A 27989-nucleotide genomic window follows, 5' to 3' on the forward strand; every position below is an offset into this window, starting at 1 on the left:
TCTCCGGTTACGGTTAGTGCACATCGACTGACTAATTTAACGCTTAAAACGTTGGTTTTACACGGTGATCCTAGCGATCGATCGATCGAAAGCCGGTACAGCCGAAACTGTTCCATGCAATTACCACTTCCATACAATTTCAAAAACAATCCTGTCGTCCTTCTATGAAACTGTACGAATTATAATGTACGATCACGGGCTTGAAAATCTGGTATTGAAATATTCAGAGTTCATAATTACTGGAATCCAATTCTGGTGGAAATAGCAAATATTATAATACGAAAAGAAGCCTTGCTGGATAAGAATTTTGTTTTATTATTTTGTATACTGGATGCCAATGAGACTGCGGTATGGAAAAAAGCCCTCACACAAGTTTAGCTTGCAAGAGTCATAGATTTTAGCCACACAGGAGTACTAAATATATGTTTGATATAATATGTTCTTCAATAATAGATTGTTTTATTACATCATATGTTACACGAGGAAAGTGAAAATATCAAATTGACTTTGAATGACATAGTGAGTGAAAAAAACCTTGCAAACAATGCCAAATACTGTACCTTCCTTTACTGGACACACCCTTACTTTGTATGACAGACAGTGTATTGGATCAAGGTAAGGGGCCCTGGTTGTATGGTCCCTCTTTTACAATTTATAATTTACAATATATAATCTTAAAAGAAACAAACAAAACAATGTTATGGAGGTTATGTACATTAGTACCCTCAAACACAGAGAGTGTGAAAGCCGAACAGTAAGGTGGTAAGGAGTCAGAAATGAACAATAAAAATTTAGAGTAAGTACAAATAGCTGCTCAAAAATGATTACTCGTTTCCATAGTCTAACAAACTATGATGGTAAACAATACAAAAATATTGACTTCACAAAAGTTACCTAACCACCATTAAGCCAATTTGTTCCTCTAACTTTGAAGCGAATTTTAACCGGGATAAAATGTCACAGTCTTCGTAAATGACGACATTTTCGACAGGCTGACCTCTCCAGACTGATGTTCTTGGCGGCGAATACTTCTGATCAAATAACGCATTCTGATTGGTCGAATTTCGTGACGCACACCGCCTGGGCACTGACTAGAGCTGTTTATTAACCCCTCTGAATTTTATACAACATTGCTTCTTTACTGCAATATTCTACAAAAATAAAGCAGTAGCCACATGCAGTCATAGACTGCCTTTTATTTTATTTCCTTCCTAGAGAAGTAGCAACATGTAGTCCTCGACTACCTATTTTTTTTTTTCAAAGGCATTGTTTGCTCTTGGGAGTGAAAGTGTTAAGAGGATATTGTTTTCAACGTTAAGTGGCTTTTAATAATTCTTGATAGGGCTTATAAACAAAAGGGTTAAATCATTTTTTGCTTCGTTATGATTTCTTATTCACACTAGATTCACTGCTGCTTGTAGGCTGTTTTCCCTTTTTTAATTTGTTTGGGTGAGGGCTCAATTGTTATTGGCTCGCTCTCTGTGGGAGTCGATTCTAGGGGCTTGTCATAGCTAAGGCGTTTACGTGTTTTTCCTTTGTTTTGATGTTGTCTTCCCAGTACTCATTTTTCTTTGTATAACATCCAGGCTGTCTTCCCTATGTTTCAAGGAACGAATGCGGTGTTCTGCTCGTAATACGTCAGCAGGGTCATCAGATGAGTGTGATTTGTTTTGCGCTGAAGGATTCTTCTTGCATCGTCATTGTTTTTCTCCACACCTAAAAAAGGAATTTACAGCAAGATTATGTAGTTTCTTTCTTTTTAATAAATTATTGATCTTTTTTTTATAATTTCTTAAAGTTTACCTTGACCACTAAACTGCTTCAGGTTTCCATTTTGAGTGACCATATTGGGCATATGGTATGCTGCAGCATGCATGTAGCATGTGACACGTTCTTGTGCATAACCAAGCCTCTTTTCCCCTAGGGCAGAAAATGTTTCAATCCAGGTTTTCATCTAAAAAGAAAATGAAGATTAAAATTTATACAGCACAAAGTTCTGTCTGAACAGAAATCTAATTGTGGGAAAGTGATTACGCAGTTTTTCTCTGGACTACCTTTTGACAGTACTAGTTGGTTGATAAGATGAGATGAAATTAAAGTACCTATCAGCAAATCCCTGCAAGAATAAAAAGAAGGCAAAAAAAAAACATTAAATTAGAAAAATTCACAAGAAAATGCAAAAACTAATAAATATTTTGTTTGGCACCAACTACAACAAATATATTAAAATTGTTATTTAAATTTCTGAAATGTCTTGAGTGATGGTAATTGCAATTTACTTCAAAAGTTACCTTCTACAATTCTACCACTGTTTTGGCTGTGTTCTGCTGGATCAGGGGTTCTAGTTTGCTCGGAAATTTTACAGGAGTGTTTTCCTGTCATCCCTCATCAGGCTTGTCCATTCCCAAGCCCCAGACCCTTTGCCATCTGCGTTCTTTTTCTCCCAGACTGAGAACGTGACACCGCAGCTGTTGATTGCCTGGATCAGCTTGTCAAGGTGTACTTTTTTATTCCCAGTGATCCAAGTGTCTTTCTCATCCCATTGCATCGCATCTTGTATTATGTTACCAGTCTGGATATCTGAAATTCGGAGCATTTAAAAATGCGGCTCATCCAAAATGATATGATCCAGTGGGATGTTAAGGAGAGATTCATGTACACAAAAGTAGTTCTCCCCATTGGACTTGCAGACAAATTCCTTTATTTCTTCCAATGTCCGTCTTAGAGGGTGACAATTATAGTGATGTATATCACACAGAGTATACCATAATTATTTGTTGAATTTATCATTAATTAATGCATAAGGATTAGGTATGTACAACATCAGAGCAAAAACCATATTAGTGCGCTTATATAAACCCTGTTAAAGAAATGCCATTATTTGGGATATTAATTATTATTAATGTTTCTGTAAATATATTCTTATCAGGTTGAAACTTTCAAGCTTCAATGTTGTTCTGGGAATTCAGAATACAAATGTAATTGATTTAGTAAATTATCTTATTACAAGTTAGTATTCCTTGAACATCAGTGTTGTCCAACGTCTACACAAATCATTGTGTTCGGGCAACAGCGAGAACCTTGTGGTCAGAAGCCGGCTTGGCAGATCGGCACATTTGCCACATTTGGGGCCACAGAAAGTGTCCAACATTACAATTCCCGGCCACCGTCAGCTCAGCTAAGAAAGTGCAGTGATGATCTGTCATCTGCTCTAACAGGATCCATTCAGTCAACACAGATGCAGCAGATGCGTTCCGAGCAATTCCAGTTCGTTTCTTCTCTACAGCAAAGAGAAATGTCATCCGCAGTTGTAGAGTCACACTGATCAACATCCTCCAGCACCGCGGTGATTCACAGTGAAATGCTGGGTGACTTGTTCAATTGGTTCAAGGAAACTTGAATCTCCCTCAATCCACAAATAAGTGAAGTACCTGAACTTTTGAAGAGAACCCTTAGCTTGTTGTTTAGCCTTTTCGAGAACTTTTCGCTTCAAATGATTCTCGTCACATGTGATCGATGCAAAACGTTTGTCATTGGTTTTCTGTCAAATTTTTGAACCAATAACATTGTCTCTGACGTGTAAGGAAAAACTTGAAGTTGATTCATTAAAATTCGCACTTGTCTGAGGAGTTGCGATTGTTTATATTTTATAAAAGAAATAAAAAAAACTTGTTCCTTGTGCATTGTTGACTTATATAAGCACTTGGGAATTTTTAAGAACACTCGAAAAGTGCAGAGAGGCACTCCCTTAGGCTTGTGCAGAAATGTTATTTTAATAAGGGTATCCGCTAAGAGTATAGGTCGAGCAAACAGTGTTCTTTGGAATTGCAGATTTTATTGTATTCTTTTTAACTCCCTGTTTAAGAAAGAGTGGTTTCTTCAAGGCCAATGGACAAATGACTTACATTAAATGACTCATTCGGTTTTTCGTTACTTTTCGGCGATTTGCTATGCAAAGTTTAAGAAAATGTTTTGCGCTTGTCCCTTGAAATCTCGTACTTTTACTTTTGTTTAGGTGCTCTCACTGCGCAGGCATCTTCCATTCTTGAAGGCCTCGACAGCAAGTACCTGGGCCAACTGAATTCTTATTTGGCGCCAGTCCTCCAGAATCCATCCCGCAGTAGGTTTGTGAAGTGTTGGCATGCTAAGACAGATGGCTGGAACTCATCTACATTTCACAGCAACTGTGATGGAAAGGGTCCCACTGTTACTATAATAGAAGTTAACAAATACATATTCGGTGGATACACTGACAAGTCTTGGACCAATTATCAATTGGATCCAAGTAAGAATTATGTGATAGCAGCAAGAGTTATACTTAGTCGTTTAATGACTCACTGAATGAGGCTAATTCAGATCAACTGCTTCGCAATAGTTCCATGTCAAATTGAACTTTTAAATAACTTAACCAAAGACTGATCTTACACGATATCAGTGCGTAGCGTTCCCCCACAAAAGTACGTCTGCTTGAAAGACCGTTTTTTGTCTTTTGAAGTACTTCAATAATCTGATTGGTAGTCTTGCTGTACCACCAGTCGTTTGAGGAAAAAATCGTGACAAATCGCGTAAAAGCACTACATTCGGCATACATATTCCTTTTGGTATATAGAACAGATTTAGATGGGGTGTCACTTGATATATGGATCGGGGGGGGGGGGATGACTTGTGTTTAAAATTTTCATGGTTAATAATCAGCATGAAAACGAGGCTGCAGTATGAAATCGTTCCTCTTAGACAACATAGATAGTGTTTTGTTGACAAAATGACAAATACAACTTAATTAGACACTTAAATATTTTTTGATGAAATGAGACTCTTTTAGACTTTTCCGGTGATACTCATCCCATACAACAATTCTTGCAGCGCTGTGCAAGTGGTTGTCCAGGAAGGGCAAGAATGTAGCAATTGCATATTCCGAAAATGTTGAAACAGATGAAACTGGTAGTGAATGCACAACAGCTGCTTCATCAAATACTTTGACATCGTAGGACTGTGGCGGTGATGGTGTTGTCGCTTTGTAGACACATGCAGTCAAATCAGACTTCTTTCCAAATCGAAGGTTGCCAAACTCCGACAATGAAGGTGGATACGGCTGATTTTCATGACTAAAGAACTCTTCAAGGTCTCCATCACGCTGTTGACTAGCAATGTACAAGCGGTTGAAAAGGTAACGATCGCTAGTTTCTGCTGATTACTTGAGGGCTGCTCTGAAAATTTGTTTTGGCTGCTGACGCTTGAAAAATGGCAAAGATATCTTGGAAATTGTATCGTGAATGGAAACAGATCTTTCAATAATTACTTCTTTCTTGTATTTACCGTACTGACGTGGTCCACTTTCCTGCACTGTATTTAATTATAAACTACACACAACAGACTTGTCGGCCCAATTGCGAGTGTCAAGGGCAAGAAGCTCAGGACAGTCATCCAGGAAAGGGTTTCCCATTTCGGAGATTACCCCCACAAGACTCTTCACTTTGCTTTGAAAGGCCTTCTGCGTAGCAAGCCCTTGTTCACGATATTCGTTATTTTGGACGGCACTTTCCTCATCTCTTGCCTGACTTTCAAATTCTTGTAATGAACGAGCCATTTCGGGTCGAGCAACTACCTATCTTCTAAAATCCTTTCAAGTCTGAATATGTTTTGTTTGTGCGCCTGATCGATTGGGGTGCTTGAAAACTTGTTTAGGGTTTTAGATATTACCCAGCACTCTTTTTTTTTTAATTGACTCTGGCAATGACTTCATATCTCTCATATGGAATAGTACCCATCTGGCGTAATTAATATGATCAAGAGCAAAGAACCAAGGGACTAGGGCGTCCAAGATCTCCACGTACAAAGTGAAGTTGTTTTCACGGTGTGCAAGTACTGTGAGCTTCGGTTGCAAGGCATGTGCCAAAATCTGTATGTTGAACTTGTCTTCGTCATTCCATCATGCCAATTTTCAAATTCTTCTTCTTGGCTCTGACCTCCGTGTAGTTGCTCATAAGCATCACGTTGCAATTTATGCAGAGCCACAATGGTTATCTGGTGTGCGCGTTGGTCAAGTGCGTCGCCTTTAGAAAGGAATCAGATGTACCAGTTAATGCTACACCTGCCTCTGCGAGAGCATTGGTCAAGCCAGACGCCTCTAACAGGTCGCCACATACGGACCATCTCCAATAATTCCAGGAAATAACCCAGGAAAAATTTCTTGTTATACAATCTATACATGCATACATACCTTATTTAGCACGAATTTTAAAACACACTTAGCTCTCGCTAATCTACTAAAACAGAGGGACTATTCTCATATTTTATTGGAAAAGACGCTTTATTCAAACTTTGTCATGTACACGTGACTATTTAACAAAGTTTTAAGGATGTCTATATCCATATTTATCTCCCAATTTTTTTTTCTTTCTATTGTTTAATGCTTTTTTGTCGTGCAAGGACTTAAGGAAAACTTCAAGAGTAATAAAAAGGATGGATTCATGCTAACACACACATAATATGTCTAGAGTTGACATTTCTGGGACCTAGGACGAAAAACCTCCGATCCCGTATTCCCCACCCCCCCCCCCCCCCCCGGGAATAAATTTTGTGGCACCCCTTCTACAACGAGTACTGACATATCAAGGGACATTTGTGCCAAGTTTCATGCTTTTACATGATTTGTCACCATTTTGATGATTTTCGGCTCTAACTGACCGGACTAATAGAGGCCGTGTATACTCTACGGGTTATTTGAAAGTGCGCACGCGTACGTGCTGTTCCTTGGCGAAGCAGTTAGTTGCTGTGTTTTACTTGAGTTTAAAAGCTTTTGTTGTTGTTGTTTTGGTTTCTTTGTTGTTGCAAATTATCGTTTACAATTCCACTCGACACCGAATATCTACCCTCTGCACAAAAAATCACAAATGGCGTCATGGCGAATTTACTACGTTTTGTCCGAACGGGAGAAAAGAGGCTCCTCTACAGACACCTTGAACATTCCAAGTGCAGTCTGTAAATATTTTTTTTATCTACACATCTCACGGTCGAAGTGTCCTGGGTTTTCGTTCACAAAGTGTCTTGAAAATCAATGTCAGGCGGCCAGGATCGGACGGGAAAGGAATTTTGTTTTCTAAGTACTTTCTTTGAACTAAGAATTTATTTGAACAAATCGTTGACTTTTAACCAACATGTCTGTGGTTATTTCGTACTTGGTCGATATAAGAGGATGATGAGAGTTTGTAAGTACGTAATTATGTAAATATAGAAGTAATCAACAGATACACATGTAATCAGTTATACTACTAACCGAAATGGTTTTGTTTTTTCTTTTTTCCTAGATATGTGCAGTCCTACTAAATCCAGTAAATCATTTATCTATTCACTGTATAACATCAATGGCTACGCTCCTGTTAAACTGCAGATCAAGTCAGAGGAAACCAGTTGGGCTATAGTCCAATGCAATCCGTCTTATGGACCATTATTTGGTCACTTTGACATCATCATATCAAACAACGCAGGGAGCAATACAGGATCTAGCACAAGTTGTGGCCAAACTTACTCCCTCCCCCCAGGGTATTCTTCATCTGTCCTTTACTGTACATTTTATGCAGGAAGCCAGCGCTTCACTCCCACTGATATTGAAGTACTGTACGAGATAATCATCTAGGACAAACAAACAATATACTGTGGTTCAGAGGTCTGTTGTTCAAAGCCCAATTAAGCTGATCCTGGGTTAAACTGAACTTTGATTCTAGTTTAATTTCTAATCAATTAAGATTTTGTGAGAAGATTTTTGTCCTTTAGTTTTGACATAGACTTTTCCTTGCCATCAGCCTAATATTAGCTTTTAAAGACATTTTTGACGAGCGAATTAAAAACCTCGGTTAACTTTTAATAAGGGATTAGCGATAATCGGCTTTTGAAGAATCGGTTCCACCTTTACTAATATTTTCTCACCTCAAGACTACGTAATAATAATAATAATAATAATAATAATAATAATAATAATAGTCATACATGTAATTATAATAGAATATTAACAGCACGTACATTTTTTTTTCATTAACTTAAGTTACCAACACTGCTAAAACTAACTAACAATCAACTGCAAAATGCAATGAGCTAGGGATAAAGCCATCAATATATACACTAAGAAGTCAAAAAGTATTTTAGCCTATGAAACAGCAGCGTCATGTGTCCCCGGGGGTTTCGTTTGTAGGCATTAATTTTTTATCTTGCTTACCTTGGCTTAGACCTCGAAGAAAGTTGAAGCTAATGTCACTCATTGGCTAGTCGTCACACTAAAGTTTGTAGGGATGTTTCAATTCATTTGGTTCGGTTTCACCCGCTTTAGTACCTTCCGGTCCACATGACTCGCAAGGCCAAACACATCTAAAATGTACAAATTTAAATTGTTTATTCCAGTTTACAGAATTCCTTGTTAGGAGTTGATAGTAGTTATCGTAGACTGTGGTGCAGTGACTTCACTACATTGAAACGTTTAGTAAGGAACAGGCCACACAAGGAATGTCAGCTACATCCTCTGAGGAAAGTCGGTCAGGCTATAACTAACCGCAGCCTGTACACAAAACAAAAGCTCTCACCGCGTAGCATTCATAAAGGAGAGGCAGTGAAATCCTAGTCACGTGTTTTAACACATATCAATTAACAGCCTTTCCCATAACATTTGTTAAGGAGAACCTGGTTGGGAAACAAATTCAAAATGGTTGCAGTCAAGCTGACCTCCCGTTGTTGACGATGTTGAGATTTGCCCTTTTTATTTATGTGAGGAGGTACAGAACGAATACGAATAATAACTCACCCACGTAAGACCTTCTTCTAACTATTCTTCACTTTCTTCTTTTCCCACCTTTCTTCGTCTGATGGAAGGTGACAGTAGCCGCTTTAAATAATCGCAAGGAAAGCTAATTAGACACTCACGTATTCCGCCGTTTGTAGTTTTCAATTTTAATTTAATTTGTTTCTAACGTTTTGTGAGAACAAATTTAGAACAGTATTTTTGCTTTGTTTTCGCATGGCATATGCCTTTTCTAAGTTGTTGTTTTTTGTCACCGGATATAATTGTCTAAAGGGAAAACTGTTAATAGAATAGAAAGAGTATACTTGCCCAAACGGGTTGGTAAATTTGGTTTTTATCTGGGGTTGCAGTACGATAATTAATGTTTTTAAGGTAATAGCTATTGTTAGAGCGGTTTTCAATTGAGTGTCGAAAGTAATTTCGTGTTTGCTTTGGTTTTACATTACTACGCTCTGTGATTGGTTAACAAAATTATCTCGCCGCACCGGAGTTCTCAAACAATGGGAATCCAAACCAAAACCAATCGTGTTCTCGCCGCACGCGCTTTCCGGCGCTTGATAGCCGGTTACATGTATTTGCCTCGAATTCTGATTGGGTCGTTGTGTTGTTTACATCTGTTGCGATTGGCGAAAGTAATTACTTTGGTTTTTGTTTTACGACACTCAATTGGAAACCGCTCTATGTAGCTGGATTTACTTTGACTGCGACGCGCGTTCTCATTGGTTGGTTGTTGGTCACGCGATATGGGCTAAAATCTGAGTTGCAAAAATTGTTAGCGCTTTGAAAGTGCTTAAGTCCGTGTTTCTATAGGGTTTTTTAGACATGGTACGTTCTTCATGGATTATTTAAAAAACTAAGGAAATGAAAACATTTTGTGCTTATTGCCATAGAGTTATAGGAGACAAATTGTAGACGTTTGGAGAACTTCAAAGAGTATTGGAAACTCTCCTACGGCCCGTGTTTCCTCAGCCGGTTTTCGTTCCCCCAGATTTCTACTCGTCTTCTTTGGTTCTCTTTGACTCTATGGAAACACATAAAATATTTATAAGCTTTGGGTTAAAGGGTAATACAGTAAAGATGGATACAGCATCAATAAGTGATAATTTAATTAAGCCAGCAAATTGGGAGGGAACCAATATAAGTAATGAATGCAAGTAAGCTATCAGCTAACGTATGCACGGTAGTATAGCAGATGATGTATGCAAACGAAGTTTAAATAAAGGTAAATGAAGGGATGTATTGTGTAGAAATCTATGGAAAATGTTCTTCACAATTATTTTTTCTTTATGTAAGAGCAACTTTGTACGAATATACAAGTACACTTGTATGTAATTAATTGTAATTTTAACAAAGTTACGTTTTCGACCCCGCTTACATCCACTCCTCCACCCCCCCCCCCCCCGCCCCCTCCCTCCACCAACCTCCAAAGCCGAAAAAAAAATTGCCAAAGTTTGTCAAATGTGGATTCATATTATTTTTCTATCCACAAGTTCAAAAGTTAATACTGCAAAGCTGATTCAATGTTTAATAATGGGTGAAAAATTACTCCCTAGCGATTTTACTTAGAAATTTTATCGTTACTCGCTAACATTACACTATTTTGGAGAGGTTACTGAAAGAATTGACATTCTTCTGAAAGTTCGTGAGTTTATTGTTACATTTTTGCATAAATAAGTACAATTTTGGATTTTTATTGATAAGTTATGGTGTAAATTGCTGCTCTGCGGAAACGTTTCATCAAATGAGTGAACGTGTACTTTGCGCGTGCTATTTCTCAAAAATCTACCTCACGAAAAAGTGGATTTCGACTATGACATTCAATGGTAATCAAATGCTGACTCGTGATTTCACGTCCGTTTTGTCAAAATTTTTAATTAAAGGCTCGGAAATTTATTAGAGGTGTGAAATTAATCTCTAATGTCATTCGTCATTGTAGCAGGGGATTGAGCCTTATCATAAGGCGCGATGTGCCTTAACTTTGCGAGCCTCTCCCGCGAGCTCCTCGCACGTTCCCTCAGAAGGCCAATATATGGAAGATTTGTTCTCTTACATTATATTCCCCAGTCCACTGAATCGAGTAATGCGATAGTTTGTGCCACCAGCTTTCCCGATTCGACCTTTCCCAGGGACGTTCTGACAGCTGTGAGTACGTCTCATTAGGCCTTGTTCAGGCCTCAACGCACTTATAGAGCCAGCTAGTCCTTACGTCGGAGCCGGCTTGGGGTCTTACGGGATAAAGTCCTAAAGGCATGCATCTCCCCGACAAATAATAGTCGTATTTCGTATGTATTTCGACTAAAAGCTCAACATAGTTAACCAAGTTTTCTCCCCAATAATTGGTTAAGAAAGTAGTAGCAGTTTCTTTAAACCACAAAACAGATCGTAGAAAGTAAAATCAGCTTACCCGCCCCTGCGACAAAGTATCAAATAAAAGAAATATTTAACAGGAACCCTAGTTTAGTCTGGAAACTTTCTTTTACGCTAATTACTATTTAATGCGTGCGACAAAAGGAGCACGAATTCCATGCTCTCGCGTTTGCATAGTCCTGCTCTGGCCGAATATTTCTACACGATGTTCCTCGCCTGGTTAGCAGGTGTCTTCGGGCAGGGAGAAGTGAAGAGACGACCACACCGACCAGTGCGCGATGGGAGACTGTCCGACAAAGTTATTTTTGCCAAGTTGCGTTACTCTCCTCCTGACTGCTGTAAACCATCTTGTTGGTAAAGGTAAGTGGGTCCAGTTCTGTCCATAATCCAAATCATGTGGAGATAATTTTGAATCAGAAGAAAACAAATTATGGCTATTGAATAAATAATTAAGAAAATCGGTTACATCAGTCTCGGTTACATTCAAGGTTACGTCCTGTTTACGCGCTTGATAACCGGCATCGGTTACGTCGGTTACATCTCGATTATATCGGTTAACATGCATCTTACTGTGGAATAAACCTATGCTGGAGTGAAGATTCTGCTGTTCGAGGAGTTCCAGTTGGCTAGATCCCTGTACCTAAGAGTTGTGACGAGCTCTGTCTTGCTAGCGAGCGAGTGCTCTCAAGCTAAGTTTCCCCCGTTACATTGTCATGTCGCCGTTGAAGTCTAATAAATTTGTTCCTCTTGTGCGCTCGAGCAGGAAAAACCTATCGTCACAAGTCGATACAGGCTAACTGAAGATTGACTTTGTTTAGCAATCCTCTTATGAGAATGAGATACAAAGGTACCCAACGGACAAATCATGAGGAACGTTACCGTCCAACAGTACGAATAACACGAAACTAACCTAGTTAATTGGGACAATTTTGCTAATTCCAATCTTTAAAATTTTGTCAACTCTATTACATCAGACTATTACTCATACGGTTTCACTTCTATTGAATAAAATTATATATATTCGTCTTATCGCAAGTTTCCAGTGTCTTAGTAGGCTTTCATTTATGTACATAATTTACTTTTTTCAACTTCTGTAAAGCTGCGATTTCCGCGCGAGTTCACAGGTACCCCAACAAACGAGCATAGCGCACCTTGAGCGTCACAATAACTGAGTTGCGTTGATGTGGAATTATAATGAGGATTAGTGATGCAATAAAACCGTTTTCTATTCGCAGTGCTAGTGAGCAAAGGAGAACGAAAAGGGAGGGTCTGTATGAGGTTAACTGATAGCCGTGAATTGACCAATATTTTCACTGTCAACTGAGAAAAGAAAGATATTTTAACTGAAACACGTTCAGAAAACTGTTTGTTGACATGTCTAAACTTTGCCTGAGGGGATCGTTGGGATTTTACTTGGAAAGAGCTTGATATGTCTAGTTTCGTTTGGTTTCACTTTGTATCGATTTATCGTCTGTAAAGGCAAAGAGGCCACAAGAAATACAATACTCCAGGTGATCCTCGTAATCGAATTTGTGTCCAGTTTGAGCTAAACTGGCTTGTTCATCTCCACTTCCGGTAGGAACATTTTCACCAGAAAGTTCTTTCACCGACGAAGATGCGATGATTTCGCGCCACTCTTCTTTAATATAATGGCAAGGGTATATAACAAGCTTAGAATGAATATTTTTGGGATGCCTTCATCTAAACCTTTGAATTCCGATCTTCAACAATATTTTAGCTGTTTTTCAACGTCTTTTGGAACCGGTTTAATTGGTGGTGTTCACCTCACACATCGTCACGCAAGTGAAAAATTTAATCTTCAACAGGAGCCCATTGGTCTGTAGTCTGAAGTCGGAAGTCCCTCCTCGGCTATTACTTGTAACTCAAGTCTCTTTGAAATTGCTTCTAGCTATAACTCGACATGGATTTCGAACTCGAACTCCAACTCGAAGTCCTCCTGAGCAGTCCCTTACTCTTAGGTTTACTTTTTTCGTACCAATTCAATTCAATTTTATTTTTCACACGTACAACGAGATTCAATACAATACATAAAAAACAATAAACATTTATATTACAAAGGAGGATTAAAAAGAATTAGGATAAATTTGTTTGGTTTAGTGTGAGCAGTGCCCAAAGGAGCATGCTGCTTTCGAGTTGGGCACTGCTTACGATGGAAGAGAAAATTATTTCGGTGGAAGAGAAAATTATTTGGAAGGTTTGAAAAAGAAAAAGAGCGTGTTTAGCGAACGGATGACGCGAAGAACTCTACATTACTTTTGGTTTATAAGCAAATATAGCACCGTGCTCAAACTGCGAGGAACGCAATCGAACCCAATCGTTCGATTAAGTTCGATTGAGTTCGATTAGATCGATTAATGAAGCGTTCGATTTGGTTCCAGTAGTTTCGTCGGGTATACTGCACTCTTTCCCACGTTATATTATTTATTTTGTTTCGAGCTCGAGTTATTTTTTTTCGCTGCATTTTCCTCCATTACTTATTACACGGCCCCATAAGCTATATTAGCTTCAAAACCCACCGTGTTTTAAATAAAAGTTGTTGTTGTTGTTGTTGTTGTTGTTGATTAATGGGCTCCTGCATCAGCTGCATAAACGTTGATAATAATTGTTCTTAGATAGATTTAATTAGTGCTGAAATTGAGGGACGGCTTGTTTTCAGCACAAAATGTGGTGCGTAGAACGGGTATTGCCCATGAAGAAAACATTATTTGAAACTGAAAACGTAAAATCGACGAGATATACTTTTATTTTGTTGGCTGTGAATTATTAGCTAAAACCAGCTCACACAGAGGTTCTTTGGCCCAGTAAATCAGTACCTCACTGAAGCTGCTCTCTGATTGGCTGTTTCCATGACCTGTGTGGCAAGCGCAGCAAAGCCTTTCATTGGTTAGAATACAATGAGGCTAGTATTACGTCATGTAGTCGACATTTAGCAAGGACCGAGAAGACGTGTTAAGAGGACGAGCTGTTCGAAGAAAGACCACCGAACTTGTGAAACTTTTATGCAGTACAACACGTCGCGATTATTACAAGCCAAGGTTTGCTCACAAGTTTAAATGCGTTAAATGTTACCAGATGCCGCTTTAGAGAAGTAATCCGCCTATTCTAAAAAGCTGGTCTTGTTTATATTTGAAATTGTTGTTTTCACACGAAAACGTGTGCTCTGCATGCGCAAGCCAATGATTTGTTTCTGTACGCAATTGGTTAATTATGTTTTTCTGTTTTATGTTAGTAATGGCAGAGAAAGAGAAATGGACCTGAAGGGGAACTGGGAAATATGTCCCAAATACATGTGGTCTTACTCCACATTCAAGAAAACAGAACATTGTCCTGAATGTCATTTTTTGCTGGATGGAAAGTACAAAGATGTTAATCCGTCTCAAAAAAGGAAGAAACTGGACAATCCAGATGTCGTCGTTAACCTGTTCTTCTATTGTACATACTGGAGTATTTCACCTTTTTCTGACCACACTCAATTTTAATAATTTTTCAATTACTTAGTTACACGGCCCCATAAGCTGTATTAGCTTTAAAAGCCACCGTGTTTTAAATAAAAGTTGTTGTTGTTGTTGTTTGACCCTATTGGTCGTGCGATCTGTTCACGAAGGAAGAGACGATGAGAGACTGGTACCAAACAAAAGATACACCGCTGACCGACCGCTTACCACAATCTTGGTCAAGATTCCAAAATGGCGGCTGAAACGACAACGGATATCAAGGATGCGGAAGGAAATCCATTTGCTGAGGAAAGCCAGAGCGCATTTGCTGATGGCCTAATGCAAATATTTAAACCAGCAGTTGAGGAACTTGACGACAAAGTTGTAAGCGTGAGGTACTGTCAGGTTATGTTGTGATCAAATGCTCACACAATTCAAGCAGATTCAGGTTGTTGCTGATTTATGACATGAATTGTTTTGTCCCAGCGACATGCCTCCTGAAGTTCAACTAGTTGACCTCCTTGTGGCATGGAGCAACAAAATTTCCGCAAAATTGGCGTCAACAATTCGATCTCGAGAGTTTCCCAAATTAGTGCTCTTCACTAAATACCTTGAGTCTTTGACAGAGCCACACTTAAATAAAGTGATTTATTTATTTATTTATTTATTTATTTATTTATTTAGTTATTTATTTATTTATTTATTTATTTATTTATTCATTCATTATTTACGAGTATAAAAGTATCAGAAAACACAGCATGAGATGTCAATGCAACCCTCTAGGGACATAATCCCACAACAATTCTTGTGTGTACAAATTCTGTGATCTTGTCCCCATTTCCTTGCTACATACCCCCTAGGCTCGATTTCTACCACTCCCTCAGGTCCGGTTTTCCTCCCGTAAACATCGCCTCATTTCCCAAACAGCGGCTGGTAAATTGAGCCTACGTATCCCCTCAAATACTGTATGTACAACAGGTATTTTTTTTCCTCCAGGACATGTCCTTGCAACTTGACCTCTGAATATGCCATCACATGATAGCTATTTTGTTGACGATGTAATCAGTTGAAGATTGATCTTGCAACGGATCAATCTTGCATTCCTGTCCTTTTAGAAAAAGCGCCGTTTGTTTTTTCAGCTCCAATTCACCAGAACTTTTACATGTGGCTTTGAATTCCTTCAGGAAACGTTGCTCCAAATATGATTTATCTGCTGCTTTGCGCTTCCCTTTGTGATGAAAAACAGAAATCTTGCCCATAATCATAGGATTTTATTGCAAATGAAGTGCAGAGCAGCAGATAAAACATTGGAGCAATGTTTCCTGAAGGAATTCAAGGCCTGTACACTTCTTCCAAAGGAGGGTAGATTTGGGACATTTGATTGCTATTGTTTTACACTCATCTTTTAAATGTGATTGTCAATACAGTCAGCTACACGCATATATATTTCCTACGCTGTATACACATACATATATATGTGGAGGCAAAGTCCTGTAGTGGTAACTGCACTGGACAAGAGACCTGAAGGGCGGTGTTATGAGGTCTATTTCCTGCTATGGTGATTTTTCCTTACACAGGAAACTTTGTTCCATATTGTCTCTCTTCTCTCAAGTGTATAAATGGTTTCCATTGACATTCTGCTGGGGATAACCCTAGCAAAATTCGATAAACATGTTTAACAAATCAACGGCAGTTTTCTATGGTCTATACTCTTATAGACCATAAAATGACGTCAAAAAATGTTCAAAACTCAAGTGGAACCACGAGCCACAGGCGAGTGGTTACACTGCCAAGTTTTGGACATTTTATGGCATCATTTTATGGTCTATAAGAGTATAGACCATAGAAAACTGTCATCGATTTGTTTTTTACAATAACATGGAAAAGTACGAGCGCAATTGGCTATGTTTTTCGTTGAGAAAGCGCACACATTACATCTGACGTCATTTTTATTTTCTGTACTCTTATAGACAATAGCTACGAGCCAATCAGCGCGCGGGAATTTGGACAGTTATTGTAAAATCCTAGTTGCCACATGCTACAGAAACTAGATGAAGGTCCATAAAGGTCCAGCTGTCTGGACTGCCTTTGGCTCCATTGCCACTTTGCCGTTGATACATGTACATTCAAGTGCAAAGACGTTGACAGCTAAAAAGCATAAACTATGAACGATGAGACCCAACGGATTTGTGGGTAGTGTTTAAAAATTGGCCCTTGTTGGCCAACTTGGACACTTTAAGGAAAGCTTGGACAGTTTCCATCATTCACTATGTACACCTAATTTTTGTGATCAACCATTGCACGAGAATAGAATATTATGCAAATAAATTTAGTACACTTATACCCATAAAGCCATTGGGTCTCATCATTCACGGTTTATGCTTTTTAGGTGTCAACGTTTTTGCAATGGAGTGTATACTTTCTTGCAGTATAAAATTACTAGTAATACAACCATGTACTTGTATCACAAAGAGGGGACATGTGACCTAACTGATCCAGATTTTGGACCTCAGGATGGGAACTTTAAAGAAAAAAATTCATTACTGGAATCCAGTGGCTTGCAACATGCTAGTTTTTTACCACTTCAAAGTGTGGAATAACCACAATGCAGTTATAATTTTTTTTTTTTTTTAACTTACAGATCATTTTTGTCAAGTGTATTTTATTAATTAAAGTCATTTGGACTTTTTTTCTAGACAAAGCCAAGTTGAACTTAGAGAACAAATTGACAAGCTAGCTCAAGGTATATACAGTTTCTATCTTTGTTTACTCTGATTTAGCAATCTCAGTCATCAGCCATGACAATAATAACAATAATAATGATAATGATTAAATTATTAATAGCAATATTTAACCAGGGAACCCATTTTACCTTGGCAGTTTTCATTACGGCCAAGAAAATAATAATTAGTATAATAACTAAAATTGTTAAAATTAGGGAACATTTTATAAGCTGCACATTGCTAAAACTACAACCATTCATACATGCTTCAACAACACTAATTATCTATCAGCTGTGAAGTATTCAATGGATCCAATAGTTCATCAGTACTGTGTACTAACTGGAATAGGTTTACCCATAGTTAATCAGACTGTCCCTTTGCCATTGCAATTCACCTGTATATATCGGTCGATACTATACACCATGAAAATCCAAAGTAATAAGTGTTATGTGAGATTATCATAATAAACCAGTCTGGAATTACAAAACTAGAGATGGTTGTAATTTTATTTAGAGAAAGATAGATTTGAAGGTCAAAATCATCACTTACTCTATTGTTCTGCCAGGACCTGCGATCAGCCAAGAGCATATTCATATCCTGTATATACATGTACCAACATTGGAAAGAAATTTATAACAAATCTAAGAGGAGGGACATGCTTTAAGAATCCTTTATTTTGTAGTTGTTGAAGCCAGGCCAGTCTAACATCACTGCATTTCACTATAATGAAGAATTAGTATGTGTAAACACCATTTCCTTATTATTTTGTAGATCTGCATAGATTGTCTGAGCTTCAAGAACTTCCAATTGACCTTGAACCATATGTTAAGAAGCTGATGAACTCAAGGAGACGCGTAATGCTGGTCAACACCATACTCCAGAATGCTCAGGTACCAAAAAATACACAAATATATAAACTGGATAGTTAGGAACAATTATTACCAAAACAATGGTTACAGAGTATACATTGTAGTTTTAATTTGAATAATTGTATCTTAGCTTGCACTAATTACTTGTTACTTTTCATGACTCCTTGATAGTCATAATACCTCCCACGTAACTCTGAATTTAGGTGCTTCATATATATGTAAGATGATCATTTTCAGAATATCTTGGTTTTAGGAGAGGGTTAGGGCTCTTGGGACATTTTGTGATGTGTATCACAAGGCACCTGCCTTTAATTTGCATACAATCCTCAACATTATATCTTCTCTGGCAGGGGAGAAGGTATGGGGGGGGGGGGTGGGGGGTGGCTGTAGTGCTGCTGTCATGGCATTGTTGTTGATTTGGTTAATTACTCTGAGCAGAAATTTTCACACTGTGCAATTATGTATGTGCTAATCAGATTTAATCCTAGCATGTGGCATTGCAGTTTCACCACAAATAAACATAATTAAATTGGGACATACTGTAACCTTGGCAGAAATTATTCATTTGACATCACCTTCTTATCGTTAATTCTTGTGTTCTGAATGAGAACTACAAAACATCTTGGGCCTCTTTCATGATAAAAGGCCCTGAAAAAAAGGCCCCTAAAAAAAGGTCCTGAAATAAGACCCTCTAAAATCTCAGAAGGGGGCGAAATGGGCACTGAAACCAATTTTTAAAATTAACCATGTGCTATGCAAATTCTTAGGAGATAAAATTAATAAAAATGAGTTTGTTATTCTTAGGAGAGGCTGGGACGATTGCACCAGAGTGTCACCAGAGAAACAGCAAAAAGAAAAGCTTTACTGGAACCTTCAGAATTCTAGTACTAAAATAAAATAATTAAGAAACATCCAGATTAATTAATACAGATCACACTTGTACGTGCAGGATATTCACTTTACATAATAACATGTAATTGGAATTTCAGGACTCATCGATCGTTGGTAAAGTAGAAGATCATGGACAGCCCAGTGCATGCACTCATCAGTTTGTAAAACAAACTCCATTTGAAATAAATACGATCAATGTATCTGAAAGTGCACTTTATTATTACAGCATATTCTTAAGCTTAATTTGTACCTTCGTTGGTATCCGGTCGTTTCGTTCCATGGTCGTTTCGTTCCAAGTCGTTTCGTTCCAATTCGAAGTTGTTTCGTTCCATAAAAAAAGTCGTTTCGTTCCACGCAATAGTCAATTCGTTCCACAAAACACTAATAGTTTTACAAATTTTTAAAGTGAGTATTCGAAGTAAATTAGTCTGTGATAAAATGTTTACGTACACTCGCGACGTTATTGACAAACAAATCAATTTTACGGGACTGCGATAGATCACGACAATAACTACAATATTTTATGTTACTGTATATTGTGAGGGATGGCGCAGTGGTGAGAGCATTCGCCTCCCATCAAAGTGGCCCGGGTTGAGGCGGTTCGATTCCCAGACTCGGGGTCATAAGTGGTTTGAGTCTGCTGTTGGTTCTCATCCTTGCTCCGAGAAGTTTTCTTCGGGTACTCCGGTTTTTTCCCTCTACTCAGAAACCAATGGCCGTTTTTATACTACAGGACGCATTATCCGTCTGGACGAACTTGGGCAAACATTTGTTGTTCGTCTGGTTATGCGTCTCTAGTATAAAAACGGCCAACATTTCGAAATTCCAATTCAATCTGGAGAACGTCTTCAAAGAGTACTATGCGCTTTTTACATAATAAAGTGATTTTTTAATCTTTACACGAAGGGCGTGCGTTTGTCTCCTGGAGAGCGCAAAAAAACTTTCGACCCCCAGCTGAAAGCCACTGGTTTTCAACATCGAGATTCGTCTCTGGCAGCTGAGATTTTTTTTACAACTTTATGCTCAATTTACAATGTGACATCTTTAGTTCAGTGTCATATTACAAGCTGACTGGACAAAGTGCATGAAGACGATTTCTTTGCATACATTTTTTACCTGACGAGAGCTATGAGCCGGCTAAAGATACTTAACGCGAACTCATTTTACCTGCTTTAGCTCGACTCTACATCAAAGAATCAGGAAAGTAGAAAATTGACACCCAATAATAGAAATTGTAGGTCGTGAATACAAGAGAAAATAGTTTAACGGAAACTTCGTCGACACCAACTATGAACGCCTCACGATAAACAAATTGCCAAAGGCTATCCCATCTCTTTTCTTGATTCCTAAAAGCTGAAGGTATCGAAACATGCAAATTAACACTTGCATCTCCGTTACTTCTGATGAATGGTTCTTCTCGCTTTTGGTTAGCGATCTTTGTTTCCTTGTTGTTCACCAGTTCATGAATCCGTTTTTCCTCCAGTGTAATTGTTGAGCATCTGTGTCTGATGCTGCCATTGTATTGAGTCTGGCCACCATTGAACTGAAATTTCGAAGAATAAGGGAACTGGTCATAACAAGTTTGTTCCAAGAAAACTCACTTTGTTTGGGGTTGGGGGTGGGGGGGGGGGGGGTTATCGAATACACCACCTATCTCATGAACATTACCGCAAGAAAATTTTAAATTGGCTTTCAAATTTGAGTTCACACAAATATTCAGCTAGGAAGAGTCAGCATTGCTAGATAAACAAGAAAAGCGAGGTTTGAATCTCACTGTCACTTTTTACTGCTGGATAAAGGGGTGGCTATGCAATAAAGACACCATGTATTGAGGTTGAGGAAGGGGGGTGCAGGCAGCGACCACCATCTATTCTGTGGTTTGGTGGGTCCTGTTCGAGCGTAGTAGTTTTAAGCTTTTTAACCTTTAACCTTTTAACTAACCACTTTCCTAAGACGATTCTGTAAGTGTTACATAAATAGGTTTTCAATTAAGTATCCAAGATCTAAAACCAAAGTAATCCTGCTAACCAGCCCATACAACAGACGTGAATAAGCCCGTTTGGTTTTTGGGTGCCGTCGCCGCCGTGTTTGCGTTAGGTCTCTATTACCATCTAGGACTGAGGACGGATTGTTCGTCTTAGATATTGTCTCTAGTTAACGGCAAATGACCCAATGAAAACTGGACTGAAGCAAGTGCAAGTAACTGGTTGTGTAGACTGCAAGCAGTCGTACCTTTAACCTCAGATCGCGCGCGCAAAGTGACTGTAAAATGATGCAATTAGAAATGTGAACGAGGAGGGATTGGGGAGAGAAATTACAGAACTGATTAGGAGACTCGGAAAAAAGACTACTCGCAGTCTGCTGGTTGTGGGAAAGGAAAGCAAACACGTATTGAAAACCGTTGTGACTATAAATTGGTTAGCTTTTCTCTTCTAACTCAACGTTTTCTGACACACATGAACGCGAGGGGGCCAGCATGCAATACTTTCGCAGATTTTCTTATATTAATTTTAAGCCAAGAGCCTGTTTTCAGACGAAAATCTGTCCAGACTCATTTCTATCTATCTATCTGCCATTAATTTGTCACCATCAAAAATGATGATTCTTGCAAATAGCAGAACTACCAGACACATTTGAAATACCAGATACATAATTACTGCCTCCTTTCTATCCTTTTTTTAGAAAAATGGGGAGTTTAAAGTTGTCTTAAATTACCTTCTCAACTAGGTTCCTACTCTCCTTTTTCTGTTTTTCAAATTTCCGTTTTCCCCGATCAAGAAGAAGCACAATGGCGTATTCCAAAAGCGAAGAGAAGACAAACAAAAAACACACGATCAAGTACTTGTCAATGGCCTTGACGTAGTTCACCTGGGATACAACAAAAAGGTCTAGTATTACACAAACGACACATGAGATTGTGATAATGAGCGACGAAATACTTCAAATTCCTAATTCGCAGCTTTTGTGATCAGACACACGACTTTTGTAATGTTGGCACATGAATTCCATTTTAACAAATTCAATAGCCCATTTCCGAGTTGCTATGAACCTCATTATGGAAGCGAGGCTAAGTGCAAAGCTTTTGATATTAAATTAGTTATGTTTGCATATGAATGAAAACTAATTTTCATAATAAAAGCTCTGCCTTAGCTTCGCTTTCATAATGAGGTTTACAGCAACTCGGAAATGGCCTATTGAAACTTTGTCGGCCAGTCTTGGTTGGAGTTAATAAATAAATTTGCATACCAGGCCAGTTAACATATCTACATTTCAAAAGACCTTCTTGGGGCCACCTACACCGTCTGCAACGTCACGCATTATTGGTCGAGAGAACAAACGAACGAACAACAAACCAATGCCATAATAGACATAAAATCAATGGAACTGCAGGTTATCAGGGGCCACTAAAAATAGAGCTGGTAGGTGCAGGCTTTCTGCCTTTTGTAAGTGAACGTATTTGGTGAGTATGTCTGTTTAGTGGTATACCTTGGGCATAGCGTTGTTTGACATGGTCAGAATGGTTACTATGGTGAGAACTGACGTCACTCCCAGTGTCACGCGGGCAGGGGACTGGGCCCGAGGTAGGAGGAAAGTGAGCCAAGAGAGTGTGACAATCAGTGCGCTGGGTCCGTAAAGATGAATCACTTGAAAACTGTACAAACGCTGTAAGGTAAACGAAGCCTTCACCCCGGACCAGTTACCTGTCAAACAAGTTCAACAAGTTAATTAACTGTTATGGGAACTATTCTTACTGAATTGCTGATTAATGAATCATTTCTTGACTTTTTTAACTTATTCACCTACATGTATCTTATGCTGTTATATAAGCTATGTCATGTACACTAGTGAACAATTAACCATTTATGTTTATGTTCAAATTTAAACTTTTACTGAGCAGTTATTTTCTCTCATTCTAACTCTGGTCCTGACTGAAGAAGATAAGAACTACTAGTTGAAATATTGGTCCAAACTGATAAATTGCCCTTTACTGTTTACTGTAGTGTCAGCCTTCCAATCAGTTTTGGTTTAAACTTTATTAACTTGTATATGGTTGACCGAAAACAGTTTGGAATGCCAACTGAAGAAAATTTCCTTTCATAAAATAAGACTCTAGAAAGGTCTTTACCAACCTACAACATATTTAGTGAACAGCGTTGACAGATGAAGCTTGGTGAGTTTAAACTGAGGAAGCATCTTCATATCACTGGGAACAAACGACATGCCATCCCCACTTGCTTCTTCCCACTTGTATGCGATGTGGTTGATGTCGTAACCATCTGCCATCGTCCAATGAATATAGAAAAATAAAAATAGTTTGCCGTTAACGGAACCTGGAACATGCTTCTTCTTCATACACTAGGCCTGTGGAAATTATTTCTGAAAGTAAGGAGCATACTGAATTTTAGAAAGCAAAAATAATTTTGAGGATCAGTTACATTGTTAACACACAAATTTATCTTCCGGGAAATAATGCCGATTTTCGATTCAATCTGTCCAGAACCTTTACATATCGTAAAAACGTTAAATTTTATTTTTATCTTGAAACGTTGGTTCTTCTAGACAGACCATTTTGTTTCTCCAAAGCGGGAGTTATCCCAGTTTGTAGTTGTAGCCTTGAGCATGGTGGTCATGTGATAGTTTATACAAGGTAGCTGTTTTGATATCTTTTGGAGTTGACAATGACGTCATAACCCTAATAAATCCGCCATCTCGGACTTTCTTAGAGAAGCTCAAGATGGCAGTTTGTCAACAAGGAAATAACATTTGATTTTTGCAAATTACTGAATTTCCTGTGTCAGTTGGATTTTCTTAAATTTTTTAATTTGTTGACGTCGCATTTTAATTAATAGAAACAAAGCACTGAAGTTTTTGTTAAATGTACTGCATGATCTTACAGCTTTCCATAACCAACGGACATTCTTGCACATCCATAGGATACAGCCGCAGATCCATTGGACACGATGCTTTTAAAGTGACTCTAAAAAGGATACAAGTGAAATCTTTCTTAGTTTGTAAAGTGTCTATGGTTGTCGTTGTCGTCTATGTCTGTTATTGTCTTTTTTACCTCGTCCTCAGTTTTGTAACTACTGGTTTGTCACATTATATTTTGTGTCGAATTTGTCAGGTGTAAAAACCTCTGTAGAATTAAGTATGGCTGGAGTTACAATTTACGAAAGCAGCAGTGGTTTTGTGTCAGATACTTTAATCAAAGCAAGTAAAACAACAACATAGTTACCAACAAGACGAAAATGGAGGACCGCAACTTGATTAGCACATATAGAGGAAGAATTTTTTTTTTTCACTCGAGATTCCTCGATCGAGTTTCAGCAGAACTCACTTTTTCGCGGGTGGAATGACGCGGTTCTTGTTTTAAGCTATACGTTACTGAGACATTTTGTTAGACATGAGACCAGAAGGAGTATGAAAGAATCGCCTTATTTAGCATAACTATGATATATTAATTAGTATTCTGCCTTGATCTCTTCGTTACCTGGCATTATAATTTACCACACCTCCTGGTCCAATAGTAATCATTATATTAGGGGCGGTGACCTCGTGAAAATTTGCTTCCTTGGCGTTTTTGAAGTAGCTATCAGGCAGCCATATTTGTGACACCACAGTGTTACTTAGGGGTAGTATCTCATTGAGACCATGGTCCAGTCTTGGGTCAGTCCAGGATTGGCGAAGAAAAATGTCGATCCCAAACTCCTGTTGAAATGATAGTGTTTTTGTTAATTGATTGATTGTTTGATTCGATTGATTGATTGATTGATTGATTGATTGATTGATTGATTGATTGATTGATTGATTGATTGATTGATTGATTGATTGATTGATCGATCGATCGATTGATTCATTTATTCATTGTCTACGGCTCCTGCTTCTCGCTCAACAATGCACTTGACGCGTTCAGTGTTAATTCGGGTTATTAAAAATCTACTTGAACTTCTTACCATGTGCATCACGTTTAGGGCATCAATCGAAACTACCCAGAATCCTACGGTGACGGTCACTGGTTCTTCTGTAAACAAGGTATATTGCCATATATTACACTAATGCTTAACCAAGTAGTAGTTACACATAAATACGCCATTCAGCTTTATCTGTCCCTATCCCCTGAATACTGAATACTTTTAAAATACTTGTAACGCGCATTTTAACATGACGTGATGATCAAATACGCCCACCATGAAAGTATACACACAAAGACCAGACCACAACACCGGGAACTACGTCCCCTACTCTTTGCGAACAGTGAATGGGTTCTTTAACGTCCCACAGAGTTATATACAAACAAGGGTTGTGAGACGGGGCCTACGGTTTATCGTCCTTATCCGAGAAGACTACAAAGTCTAACCATTTGCAGATGTCAGAACAAAGGCACCACTAGGCAGTTGACAATGGGGGACCCTAAGTAACGTCTAGGATAGTGGCACTTCCGTCTCTAGAAGAAAGTAAACGTCGCTTGAAAATACAAGTTTACATTATTGGAACTTCTTTGTGATTACTGTGATTCATTCAACTTCTACAATGAATTAGAAGTAACGGCGTTTAAGATAAATTAAAGGCTCCTGTGAGCCAACTTGTGAATGCAGAAGTGAATTATGGTAACCGTAAAGCGGTACTCGCATCAACTGGCAAACTACACTAAGGATTCGTGGACCTCATGCGGGAATAAAATGTGACCTGAAAGGTGGCATTGTTCGCACATAGACTCGAAAATAAATCATTCTTATCTAACAAAAAAGCCATAAAGGCTTACACTGTAACAGATTGCAGGCCCTGTGTATTCCAGAAATTCAATAAATTTAATCTCATATTGGTATAATAAACAAACCCATGTGCAGTCCGAAAATGCACAACTAACGAGTCAAAGAAACAGCACTCCTTTGGTCTAGAAGGGTTAGTATAGAATTTCTAATTAATGAATGAAATACACTAGTTCCAAATTAAAGATTTCCCCCAAAAACAAACCTGAAGATAAAACGTTCGATGAAATTTGATCCTCGCGTAACATGGGCGAATTTTCTCCGCTTGCGCTTGTTTACACAAGATTACGCAGTTGTCACGTTCCATCAACGAACATTTCGATGAAAAATTTGACCTTCTTGTAACATTCGCTAGTTGCGAGGACATGTGTTTGCCGGTTTACACAAGATTATGCCGAGTTGCCACGTTTCATAGAAAAAAATAGAAAAACACACAAAAAGCTGTCCTAATTAAAAAATTTATTCGGATAGGTCTTTCTACAGGCCTAAGAAGCAAAAGCGTATAATTTTCGCCGCGAGGCGACTTGCAAGAGATTTGAAGTCAATTTTGAAGCGAATTTATCAAATAAAAGTCGTCAGTAAACAAACTCCAGTTCTCTCCTTAAAGGCTGGTTTCCATATGATCGCGGATCGCAGATCGCAATAACGGGTCTGCGATCGTCTGCGATCCTGCGATCGTGATCGCAGACGATCGCAGAAGATAGAACCATGTGCTATCTAAAGGCTGGTTTCCATATGATCGCGACGATCGCAGACCTTATTGCGATCTGCGATCCGCGATCATATGGAAACCAGCCTTAAGAAACCACGACGGCAACGCTACAATTTCGTACCCAGAGTCCTCAGGCTCATTGTCAGCGGTTGGTTGCCTGGCCAAAGAGCCCGTAGGTTTTTCATGTATCCCCTATTATAGTGTATTTACTCAGTAGAGAGCCTGAGGACTCTGGGTATGCGATTGGCAACGCTAGCGAAAACGTCTGCGCTACTTGTATTATCTCGCGATTATTCCAATTCTTTCAACTTGTTCGGCCGAACTATCCAGTAAACAGAGCATGCGGGAATGGCGTTCAAATTGAATTAAAAATTTACAGTCACGTGCTCTCCACGAAACCTTGAATTTCTTCATTTCACGTTGTTGTTTGGCCGAATACGGCAAAGAAATGTACCAAACTTTAAAACGCACGTGCAGATCAGAGCCTTTGTCTTTCTCATTTTAATGAAAAAAATCCTATTGTTTTGTGACGTTCTCGTCGCCGTTGTTTGTTGGTAGGTTGTCAAACTCCTTATTATCCTTATTAATAAGGGAGGTCGATACTCTTTAAAGCGAAGACTGCGTGCCAACCTTTCTTAGTTTGTTGTGCCTTAGCTAAAGAGCCAACATGAATTTTCCCATGAAGTTCAGAGTGAATTCAAAGTAAGAGAAAGGGGAGAAGTTACCACTTACTGTTAAAATTTGGTCTGAGTCTTGGATCATAACGCGGCTTGTTCAACAGTAAATCCAGTCGTTCTGTCATGGTCAAGTTTGAAAGCTGTTGCTTACTGAGAAATAAATAATACATTTATCAATTATAACAGTAATAAGTTTAATTTTAACAAGTTGTTGGCCGCAATTCTTGGTTTCAAGGTAGACTGCTTGAACAGAAATTTGTAGTCGAAGTTAGCTGAGAACATTACTAATCGCTTTGATAGAGGACGAACTGCTTAAGGGGGGACTTAACCTAAATTTGAATGAAATTTGAAGAGGTTTTAAGAAGGGATAGAAGAAAGAAAATGATTTTTGGAACACTAACAGACAGTTGATACCCATGCAAGAGCACCCCAGGTTGCTAGTGGACTAACTTGGTGTCCGTCTATTAATTATTAACTACAAATTCTAATTTTAAAACTTCACTTATTCTTCAATATTTCTAATTTCTCTTTTAATTTTACCAATGCTTCTAGAAAAACTATCTCCTCCCAAATAAACCCAAAAATTCACAAAACACCCCACAACATAGATTCACGGAATGAACATAGAGTTTTTGGATTGCTTGAAACGTGAACGAGATATTTCCATTAAGGTGATTCCACTGAATTGCATTGCGCATCCTTGCTGCGCATAATTTTTCGTGTCATTTAGCGCGCGC

At 38.5% G+C, this 27989-nt stretch overlaps 3 protein-coding genes across 3 annotated transcripts in view; 2 read left to right on the forward strand and 1 right to left on the reverse strand.

Moving 5' to 3' along the window:
• The window catches only part of LOC146484098 (uncharacterized), a 17231-nt gene extending 9595 nt beyond the window's left edge, over positions 1 to 7636 (forward strand). The window contains exons 6-7 of the mRNA XM_085105493.1: positions 4016 to 4285; positions 7308 to 7636. Of these exons, the coding sequence (XP_084961619.1) occupies positions 4016 to 4285; positions 7308 to 7636 (599 nt within the window). The remainder of the gene's footprint in view (positions 1 to 4015; positions 4286 to 7307) is intronic.
• A 7193-nt stretch (positions 7637 to 14829) lies between these two features.
• LOC146484099 (SNARE-associated protein Snapin-like) lies at positions 14830 to 19293 on the forward strand. The gene is made up of 4 exons (XM_085105436.1): positions 14830 to 15005; positions 17307 to 17353; positions 18105 to 18223; positions 19007 to 19293. Exons 1-4 carry the CDS (start codon positions 14863 to 14865, stop codon positions 19085 to 19087), a joined length of 390 nt encoding a protein of 129 aa, XP_084961562.1. The 5' UTR covers positions 14830 to 14862; the 3' UTR covers positions 19088 to 19293.
• Positions 19294 to 19539: 246 nt separating this feature from the next.
• On the reverse strand, positions 19540 to 27422 carry LOC146484100 (glycine receptor subunit alphaZ1-like). The gene is made up of 8 exons (XM_085105494.1): positions 27308 to 27422; positions 25048 to 25115; positions 24585 to 24802; positions 23989 to 24071; positions 23224 to 23370; positions 22580 to 22794; positions 21809 to 21961; positions 19540 to 20636 (listed from the first exon to the last, which is right to left on the reverse strand). The coding sequence occupies exons 1-8, from the start codon at positions 27420 to 27422 to the stop codon at positions 20277 to 20279; spliced, it is 1359 nt and encodes a 452-aa protein (XP_084961620.1). The 3' UTR covers positions 19540 to 20276.
• Between the last annotated feature and the right edge of the window lie 567 nt (positions 27423 to 27989).

This window comes from Pavona decussata, unplaced genomic scaffold (assembly GCF_977016875.1).
Source record: "Pavona decussata unplaced genomic scaffold, jaPavDecu1.1 SCAFFOLD_37, whole genome shotgun sequence".
Taxonomy (NCBI): domain Eukaryota; kingdom Metazoa; phylum Cnidaria; class Anthozoa; order Scleractinia; family Agariciidae; genus Pavona; species Pavona decussata.

What these genes read in the sequence shown, in the direction of transcription:
- LOC146484099 (XM_085105436.1), top strand. Translation starts at nt 14,863, where the DNA reads ATGGCGGCTGAAACGACAACGGATATCAAGGATGCGGAAGGAAATCCA. An exon ending in GACAAAGTTGTAAGCGTGAG is followed by an intron (nt 15,006 to 17,306) that starts GTACTGTCAGGT and finishes CTTTTTTTCTAG; the next exon opens with ACAAAGCCAAGTTGAACTTA. An exon ending in AATTGACAAGCTAGCTCAAG is followed by an intron (nt 17,354 to 18,104) that starts GTATATACAGTT and finishes ATTATTTTGTAG; the next exon opens with ATCTGCATAGATTGTCTGAG.
- LOC146484100 (XM_085105494.1), bottom strand. Translation starts at nt 27,422, where the DNA reads ATGTATTATTTATTTCTCAGTAAGCAACAGCTTTCAAACTTGACCATG. An exon ending in CCCTAAACGTGATGCACATG is followed by an intron (nt 24,803 to 25,047) that starts GTAAGAAGTTCA and finishes TCATTTCAACAG; the next exon opens with GAGTTTGGGATCGACATTTT. An exon ending in GTTCACTAAATATGTTGTAG is followed by an intron (nt 22,795 to 23,223) that starts GTTGGTAAAGAC and finishes CTTGTTTGACAG; the next exon opens with GTAACTGGTCCGGGGTGAAG.